The sequence below is a fragment of the Pelobates fuscus genome, chromosome 5 (assembly GCF_036172605.1).
Source record: "Pelobates fuscus isolate aPelFus1 chromosome 5, aPelFus1.pri, whole genome shotgun sequence".
Taxonomy (NCBI): domain Eukaryota; kingdom Metazoa; phylum Chordata; class Amphibia; order Anura; family Pelobatidae; genus Pelobates; species Pelobates fuscus.
Genome location: NC_086321.1, coordinates 237,678,709 through 237,689,169, shown reverse-complemented (window position 1 = coordinate 237,689,169; position 10,461 = coordinate 237,678,709). Strand labels below are relative to the sequence as shown.

The 10,461-nt window shown below is 40.8% G+C and overlaps 1 protein-coding gene across 10 annotated transcripts in view; it reads left to right on the top strand.

The window, feature by feature from the left end:
• The first annotated feature begins 414 nt into the window (after positions 1 to 414).
• MPDZ (multiple PDZ domain crumbs cell polarity complex component) overlaps positions 415 to 10,461 on the top strand; it is a 157,406-nt gene continuing 147,359 nt past the window's right edge. For all 10 annotated transcript variants that reach the window (XM_063455138.1, XM_063455143.1, XM_063455147.1 and 7 more), the window contains exons 1-3: positions 415 to 545; positions 4,089 to 4,127; positions 7,690 to 7,856. In XM_063455138.1, coding sequence (XP_063311208.1) covers positions 4,112 to 4,127; positions 7,690 to 7,856 — 183 coding nt within the window. In that variant the 5' untranslated portion in view covers positions 415 to 545; positions 4,089 to 4,111. The remainder of the gene's footprint in view (positions 546 to 4,088; positions 4,128 to 7,689; positions 7,857 to 10,461) is intronic.

The following is a 10,461-nucleotide window of genomic DNA, read 5'->3' as shown; positions in this document are numbered from 1 at the left end:
TTCGACCAAAAGAAGTGACAAGACAGGCAATGCTCTGTTAGAGTTATTCGCAAACTCCATTCTAATGAATCAAACCCCACATCCTAATACTTTAGGAATTATTTGACAAACACAAAAAGTAACAACAAATAAAAGTGACCATGACAACTTTAAAAAAAAAAAAAACTCGTTTTAATCAGCAGATTTAATACAGTGCTCTTCACACAGATCATAGTGTGTGTGTTATGTATTGGGTGCACAGTTTCACCCTCTCCTGGTACAGGCAGCATTCTGGACATCTCCTCCCCCCTCCATCCATCCATCCTTTGTTCCATGCTGCTGCCCCCCTCCTCCCTCAGGTTCCATGCTCCACTGGAGCTAGCCGACCCACCCTGGCCCGTGACATCAGAGCGCCGGCAGCGGGATGACGTCAGAACGTGTGGTCTGCGGGCGGGCGGTCGGTCGGCCTCCAGTCCCTGGTCTCTGTCCTTGCTCCTGGTCCTGATGGGTCCCATAGGGGCGGCAGCCGATCACTGCTAGAGGACTGCGGGCTGCAACAGCAACAGGTGATCATCGCTGGGGTAGCGGCTTGGGAGGGAGAGGGAGAGACGCGCCCCCAGGCTGCGTGTGTACAGTTATAATCCTAGCTGGCATGGATGGAGCTCACAGTGTGCATCTATACTCTCATCACAGCCAGGCAGGCATATTGTGTGCGATAGGAGAGATCATGGGATCAAGGGATCAGATACATACAGACTGCTGGATATTTGTACAGTCATCCACTGACATACATTCACTGACTAAAACTACTGCTCTGGGTTTGCACAAGAATTATGCTTGTATACAGGGTGGCCAAAAAGTAGGAATACAGTATAGTTTTCCAGTGCTGCTTTAGAATCCACTTTAGAATTCTTTTATCTGCCTTCCACTAATTGCAGCATTCCACAATTCTTTACAACTGCCACACTGATATTTACATGCCTGAAATGTAACTGCCACTATGTTGTGTGTCAGTATGTATGTGTATCCATGTAATCTGTTGTGATTAATTTCGTTGATCCAGCTGTATGCCTACATTGTTATCACTTAAACGCATTAGATAAAAATGTCACATGAAGGAAAACAAAAAACAAATTCAATTTGTTTAAAATGAAAAATAATTCAACACTGATTATCATTAAACGTATATCTTCCTCAGATGTGTATACCTACATTTCGGCCACCCTGTATATTATGTATATGTTGAATAATCTGCATTGTTCCATTCTCATACCAGTTTTGCTGAAGCAAAACAAGTTATGTGGAGCTTTTTTTGTTTGTTTTTTTGTTTTCCTTTGTGGGATCTTTTTCATTTTAAACAAATGTAATTTCTTTTTTTTTTTTTCCTCTTCATGTGAAATTTTTATCTAATTTGTTTAAATGATAACAATGTTTACAGACACTGAGATTGCAGCTCTGGAAGTAATTACAGTATTAACATTACAAAAGCAGCTGATCTGCTAGTCAGAACTTTATGCTCCTCTAAGAGTGCAACATAATATTGTTTATATTAAAAAAAACTTTCAACTCTTAATCCAGCTACACATTGCAGATGTGTTTGAAACACTTCTTTTGAATACTTTGTTTTGTATTAGGTCTTAACCTGAATGTGTCAGTGTTAAATGTGGCATTTCTAGATTATCACTGAGCAAATGTTAAAGGACCACTCTAGGCACCCAGACCACTTCAGCTTAATGAAGTGGTATGGGTGCCAGGTCCAGCTAGGGTTAACTAATTTTTTTATAAACATAGCAGTTTCAGAGAAACTGCTATGTTTATCAATTAGTTAAGCCTTCCCCTTTTTCCTCTAGTGGCTGTCTCACTGACAGCCGCTAGAGGCGCTTGCGTGATTCTCACTGTGAAAATCACAGTGAGAGCACGCAAGCGTCCATAGGAAAGCATTATGAATGCTTTCCTATGCGACCGGCTGAATGCGCGCGCAGCTCTTGCCGCGCGTGCGCATTCAGCCGACGGGGGAGGAACGGAGGCGGAGAGGAGGAGGAGAGCTCTCCGCCCAGCGCTGGAAAAAGGTAAGTTTTAACCCTTTTCCCCTTTCCAGAGCCGGGTGGGGGCACCCTCAGGGCACTCTAGTGCCAGGAAAACGAGTATGCTTCCCTGGCACTAGAGTGGTCCTTTAAGAATTTTGGTTCCTAAAATACATCTTTGGCCTGTGGCTGTTCAAAACAAGAATATTTGTAGTTTTGCAGTTGTTTCATGGGTTTATGCCACTCCTATTTTTTTTTAGTTTTATTTAGTATAACATATTTTATCTATAAATACACTTGGACTGTCACGGAAAATAAGTGAAGGGGATTTACAAACCATTATAGGATTATCTTAAATCCAACTCCTGATGCTACTTTGGAATAAATTAATTTATCTTGGTTAGTTTGTTGACAGACATAACCCTTGTGTCCTCCCTTTGATTTTTATTTCCTAGATATATTAGAGTTAATAAATATTTTTTTTTGCATATTGCTTTTCTTTTAAATGAAACTTTTTATTTTTTTTATAATTTATTAGTAAACATGTTATGTTTAGTATTAGGATTTATATTTGTATTTGGAGTGTGGAAGGACCATCATCCCATGTACCATATTAATTTTATTTAGTAACAGGTTTGATTAAGTATATGTGATATACCCACATTAATACATTATGATCAATTCATAGGATCATGTTAAAGCGACTCTTTGCATATTCTGCAAAGGCCCCAGATGGTGGTATTGGCACTTGGTGTAATGTGGCCTAGAGCTTGCAGTGGAGCAGAGTTATACTTTTTTGATGCTGCCCCATAGGGCCATCTTCGAGCCTTAGCTTCCGAGGCTTAATTTGCTGGGAGCCCATATTGGGACTTCACGTTCGCACTTCATGACGGTACAACACTTAGGAATAGGTTCTTAGGTTCCTACTTTGTCTTATATCTTTTGACTGTGTTGGAAATTTGAGCATTTATGAGCATTTTATAAAGATTTTATCTTAATGAAATGTGTTTATTTTTTTTATTTTTTTTGTGTTTGTTTGTTTTTTGGTAACTTTAAAATGTTCACTTGAAAAGAGAATTGGAAGAATGTACTGTCCCCAACAATTTAATTTGTGTTAGCTGTTAGGTTTTACATAATTAAACATGGAATACTACACTTTCTGCATTAATTATAAATGTATTTATAAAGCAACGTCATAGTCACAATATAAGTGTTAACAAGAAGGACCGATATAGGATTTGTCACTATATTCTAGATTAGAAGAAATAAGTAATGACCATTTAGAATAATTCACAAGACACAATCTTACATTTATTGGTGTCACATACTTTTTTTGACACATTAAAATTCACTGGAAATAAGTCCATAGGATGCTAAAGTTTTCTACATATATTGTAGGGAGGCACCATGCTGTGTAACCACTTTATATCCGTCTATGGAGAGTGCATGGTCGTTAAGTTATTGTATATAACATTATATATATATATATATATATATATATATATATATATATATATAGTGCAGAAGGGTTGCACTTACCTAAACATGCATACAATATAATGGTGCTACTGGGACTGATTTATATAGTGTGCAAAAACAAGTATACTTTGTTTTAATCTCCAAAATATGCCAATCCGCATGTCCTCATAGAGATACGTTGACTCAATGCGTCTCCTGGGGGCGTGTTCGGTGTCTGAAGGTAGATCCTGCAGTCTCTGCATAGCAGCAACCAAAAATCCCTTTAGTGGCATTCTGATGAAAAAATTTAAACAGTCTTTTTCTGTGTTTACATTGCTGATCCTGTATGGCAGGCTCATTAAGCTGTAGTGGTTCTGGTGCCTAGAGTATATATTCAAATGAAAAGGCGGTTTGGACTTTCAAACCAATAAATATTCCAAATGCAAAATTGCGTATGAAAATGGAAAACAATCTTGTTGGGGCTTCATGAAATGTTATAGTGTACTTTTTGGGGGGGAAATCCAACTTTTTATGTTACTGTACTGTTCCTGAAAGCCAATCCTTGGTTTTCGTTGCTGGTTGCATAGTGTAATGGAACATATTAAAACACAGCACGTTATTTTGCAGAAAGAAAAACATTTTTGAAAACCATGCTGGAAACAATTGGTGAGTTACAAATAACTGTTGAATTAAAAACCTGTTCCTTCTTTTTTTTTTTTATCTGCGATTTTGATTTCTGATTACGCCACAAAATTAGTTGCCGTGAGGGTGGCGCAAGTGGAAGAGGATCAGAATATTAATTGTTGGTTGTATAGAAGTAACCGTGTATTCAGGCCCAAAGGGTAATAACGCTTTCCCCTTCTTAAAGTTGTTGGGTAGCACTCAGAGTGGGGGTTATTATGAAGAGTGACACTACACAAATGAGGAAAGTAGGGGGAGAAGAGTGGGACAAGTGAGGGGGTATGAGAAAAGAGGAGTAAAGTGAGGGAAGGGTGTGTGAGAAGTGTGGAACGGGGGCGAGACATGGGGGTACAAGTGAGATATGAGAAAGGAGGAACACGTATGGAAGGGAGAAATATAGGGAGACGGTGACATGTAAAGGACATGTAAAGGAGATGCTGATCAAGAAAAGGAAGGGGGCAGATGGGATTGAAATCTCAGTGCGTAAAGACACTTGCATTCAAGCACAATAACCTTTCACTCAAATACTCTTGCATGCACTCATGGGCATGCAGTAAAAATACATCACTGCATTTTACATGCTAACACTCTACACAAATATACCCCTGTGTTTAGCATGCTCTTAGTAATCTTTAATTTACTGCACTTCAAGCATATCAGGAAAATACCCAGATCACCTCCCTATTATTTTAACCAATAACACCTACTTTAACCTCCACCCACACCACTACCAAATAAGTACACAAGTACCTCCAGTCAGTGGTGTATCCTGGTTTTGTGCTGCCCTAGGCAGGACAAAACTCAGGCACCCCCCCCCCCCCCTGCGCCACCCCCACCCAACCTTTACCCCGTCCCGCATTCTAAATACACACACACGCATTCACTGACAGATACGCATACACTCGCTAACAGAAACACACACACTAACAGACACACTCACACTCAGTAACAGACACACTCACACTCAGTAACAGACACACTCACACTCAGTAACAGACACACTCACACTCAGTAACAGACACACTCACACTCAGTAACAGACACGCACTAACAGACACACACTCAGTCACTAGCAGACACAAACTAGCAGACACACACACTCACTAACATACACACACACACAGTCAGACACACACACACTCACAGGCAAACACACTAACAGACACACTCACACTCAGTAACAGACACACTCACACTCAGTAACAGACACGCACTTACAGACACGCACTAACAGACACAAACTAGCAGACACACACACACTCACTAACATACACACACTCACAGGCAAACACACTAACAGACACACACACAGTAACAGACACACACACTCACACTCACTAACAGACACACACACTCACTAACAGACACACACACTCACTAACAGACACACACACTCACTAACAGACACACACTCACTAACAGACACACATTCACTAACAGACACACATTCACTAACAGACACTCACACTCACTAACAGACACTCACACTCACTAACAGACACTCACACTCACTAACAGACACACACACACAGGGCCGCCATCAGGGCATGACAACCATAACAGTTGTCATGGGCCCGGCGGTCCTGGGGGGCCCCGAGCCCCACATACTGCTACAGTAAATAATGGCTGAGCTGGGGAGTTAAACAATCTCCCCAGCCAGCCTGCACTCAGCAAGGGGCCCGCACAGCCGTCCGCGGGCCCCTGCTGCTAAAAATGTTCTCCCTCCGTGCAGGGCATACTGAGGGGCAGCTAAGGGGCCTTCCAAAGACCCCACTAGGCTGCCCCACAGTGTGCCTGTCTCCAAACACAGCCTCACTGAGCTGCCTGTAACACTGCTCAGGGCAGCTCCGTGAGGCTTGTTTTGCAGGAAGTGACATCACCAGTCACAGTGAGCTGTGCGGAGCTGCCCTGAGCAGACTTACAAGAGGACCACCAGAAAGGTAAGGTTTGGGAGGGTTTTGGGAGCCACTACCCCCCCTTGCTCCCACTGCACCCCCTACCCCCACTGCACCCCCTACCCCCCCTTGCTCCCACTGCATCACCTACCCCCCCTTGCTCCCACTGCATCACTAACTCACTCACTAACAGACACTCACACTCACTCACTCACATTAACACTTTTTTTTATTTTATTTTTACTTCAACCCCCCCCCCCGCCTCCTTACCTTTGGGAATGCTGGGGGGGGGCATCTTTTTTCCCTGGTAGTCCAGTGGCTGCTGGGGTGCTGCTGGGCGGTCGGGCGGCGCTCTTGGGCGGCTGGCGAGGGAGCACTTCATCTGAGCTGTCTGCTCAGCTCCCTCGCGCGCCGCACAGTGAGGCTGGGAGCCGGAATATGACGTCATATTCCGGCTCCGCCTCCCAGCCTCACTGTGCGGCGCGCGAGGGAGCTGAGCAGACAGCTCAGATGAAGTGCTCCCTCGCCAGCCGCCCAAGAGCGCCGCCCGACCGCCCAGCAGCAGCCCAGCATGTCTGTTAGCCGCAAGGCTAACAAGACATTTGCCTTGGGCATTTGGGGGGCGGCTTTTTTTGCCGCCCCCTAGAAAATGCCGCCCAAGGCAAATGCCTTGTTTGCCTCGCGGCTAATACGCCCCTGCCTCCAGTTGCTTACCACCAGCTTCCAAATCACTTGCACCCAACCTCCCTGCCCTCTCATTTCTTCACATAATCTACACTCAGCATCATGGCACGTCTACATTCAACATATCTGCTTCCACCTAGTCACTTATTGCCATTCTGCCAGCCACATGCTCCAAACTGTGTATTATTCTCCTACCCTTTCAGTGCCCTAGCGCCACCATTACCTCGCCTCCCAGTTATACCCATTCACAGACTCCATCACATAACATGTCACGAGTACCCATCCATCATGTCATGTTCATCATCCAATCAAACTCCAAACTAGTGCTGTTCATCCATCCAATCACATCAGCTAAACTTAAACCTAGATCAGATCAAATTAGAAATACATTTTTGTCTTTGATTGTGCCTAGAACACATAATTTATATGAGCCTTGAGACACGTGCACTCCAGTGATGGGTCAAAGGGCAGGCCAAGACAGAAATGACATGGTCCAGGGGTAGGCAACATTCAGCACTCCATGTGGACTCCATCTCCCCTGATGCTATGTCTGCATTGTGGAAAATGTAGTTCACAACATCTGCTGTGCTGAAGCTTGCATACCCCTGACATAGGCCATTGTATAGTCTTTAAAGGAATGTCATTGGATCATGACATGGAGGGAATTAGAATGTGAAGATGCCAAGGAATATTTTGCACAGCTATAGTTGTTTACGAAGAGAAAAAAGGCTAAAATTCTCATCTTTCCCAGGGGCAAAGTGACCGGGTTTCAGTTCAAGAGTGATATGTACACAGTGGGGTTTAAATTTTGTCCCTTTATTGGTTGATATCTTTGTGAATATAAATATATTACTCTGTGTTTATTGCTTTAACAATTTCACAACAAATGTAAACCCAATCTAGAATGTAAAGTGCATGTGAATCTCAAATTCTGGCAATGATGCATTTTTTTTTTCTTTGCATTATAGATACCCACCGTGCCTTGCAGGCAGTAGAACGTCTGCATGCAAAGGTTCGGGAAAGGGGGGATGTAGCCAGTGAGGAAAAACTGGGTTTGCTGAAGTCTGTTCTTCAAAGCCCACTTTTCAGCCAGATTCTGAATCTCCAGAATTCATTGCACCAAATGCGAGAGCCGGTAAGAGCAAATGCATTGTATTCCATTTTTATATATAATTGTTTAGAGTGGGGCATGGCTATATTTATTTATCAGATATTTTGAATTTATTCTTATTTTTTATGTTTTGTTTATGAGTTTACATTTCTTTAGGGTCAAGTGCATGTTTTAAATAAGACAAATAGCCGTTTCTATATATCAGTAGAAAGTGTTTGTTATAATTTATCAATAAAACCCCAATATGTCCAGTAGAGTAGTACAAAAGATAAGTGCACACACTTGTGCAGAGTAACCAATCTGAAAATCTGAGGCAATCTAGTAAAATCTGATAGACCTTTTACCATAATAGCGTACATTAAACTCGTTTTGTCGTTTTTTTGGAATGCTTCAAAATCTCCAATCAGAATTGTGATCATTTGACCACCATCTCCCTGGTGTGTATATTCATTTCCAAACATACATGAAATGTTCACAAAAAAGGCTTTCAGTGGAGAGAGCCCTGCTTATTTGAGCTGAAAACACAATGTAGATTTCAATTGTAAAGTTAATGAGAAGACACTAGAATATTCATTGATCATTCTACTCTGAGTAACATGAAACATTTTATTTCTTGGATAGAAGGGTTTACTTACTAGCATCAAATTATATTGAATTAAAGATTAAATTGCAAAATGCAGGCAAATCATGCATAGTTTGGAAAACTTCTGTAACTCTACTATAGCAATAACTTTGCTATTTAAGCAGAAATTGTGCAAATCAGAGTTTTTCACTATAGTGAAAATTGTCAGGAATTTAAAGTGAATTAAAAGTTGCTTACAAATATAAGAGAAAAATAAGAAAACTGGAAAATTCTCCAAGTCAGCTATGCTTCTGGTTCTTGATTTGAAGTGGTCATGGTGTCTGGAGTCTGTATCTGAAGCATTTCACTATGAAACACTACTGGCGGCATCATAGGGGCATCATTTCTATGCAATTTATTTATTTATTTTTTATTTTTTGCATAGTGTGCCAATCATTAGCTGACACCGATGATGCTGATGCTCTCAGCCAATGAATGGCAGCTGAATTGGCAGTTCTCCTGAAACCATGAGCAGAGGAGCCTTGGGGATTGGCAGGGACTCGGATAATTGGCAAACAGTTACCAAACAGTTTGCCATATTGCTACACCTTGTCAGGGTATTCCTGGCACCATAACTAATACAAAGAATTGTAATGGTTATTCTGCTTGGAGTAAATCCTTTAAATGTGTGATTTAATCTAAATTCCTGACAACCGTCACTTTAGTGAATAACCTTGACAGCTTTAAATTCACTACAATTTGTGTGAATACATGTTAAGTCACCATCTATATAAAAGACAGCCGAAAATACCAAGAATATGCAAATAGAAGTACTCTGGAAAGCATATGTAAGTAGTAAGCAGCATTCCTGTTATAGTACAGACTCATATTTTACAAGAAAGCACACCAGAGATAAAATGGTTCTGTTATGGTGCTCTATTTTGCTTACTACAATGACTGACATGTTCACAAATGTTTTTGCTTCGTTTTTTGGGGGGTTTTTTGCGCGTCAACCTAGGAGGTTGGTAGAGATCTGTGAAAACAAGGTGATTTGTAAATCTGTAATGAACAGCTTGAGTTCAGATCTAGAAGTATTTTAATTGCTCTGTGTGGGCTGTGGCAATAGTTGGCATTCCTAAACTATTGCAATCTCTTAACCCTCTAGAAGTTTTACTCAAATCAGCTAATTCATTGCTTAAAAATGAGTACACACATTAGTCAGGTGTTGATACAGCCAGCTTACATTTTTATTTGAAATGCTAAGCTAAATATCATCTATTGCTTGTACGCTGTTGTCTCAGATATTCATATTACTTAGATCCTAAAGGCATTTATATACTGATATTGTTAAAAAAAAAAAATTAACTGCAGTTTAATGTTAAACACTTTTTTTTTATTTTTTTTGGGTTCTAGACACATTTTATATTTTGTCAATGTTTTCCTTTTTCATTCTCCTCCTCTTCCTCATTCACACGAAATACTATTTTCTTATTAAATTGATGTTTTCCCTTATACTGTGACCAATTTTATAACATTTTAACTTTTTTCAAAGTAGATTGTACTTTTTGAATAATACAGTTTATGTTGTGATTTTTGTCTCATTTATGTTACTGTGTTTTAAATGTAGGCATTATTTTGTTTTATGGCACTTCGTTTCTTTAAGTTCCCTTCTAAGGTAAAATGTAAAGGTGCACTACTGATATTCAACCTCAGTTCGTAAAGTGTTATAGTCATAACACAAAAAATACAATATGCAGCTGCTTCTTCATGTATCAAGGGTTTATTGAGATTTTCCATCAATCATAGTTTTCATTCATAAGAGTTTATGGGATACATAGGTTAACAGACAATAGTCCTTTTATCCACAAAAGGACAAGAAACAGTTAGCTGCTTATTCAGCATGCAAATTGCAGTCAGATTCTATTTGACCTAAGGAAGGCAAAGATCCAAGATCTTAAACTCCTTTCCAAGATATTGGCCAACAGCGTATCACTGCTGCTCCCAAGTATTAGTCCATGCCAACCAGTCGCGCTTCATTCCGGGCTGCAAGATCCGGGATAACACCAC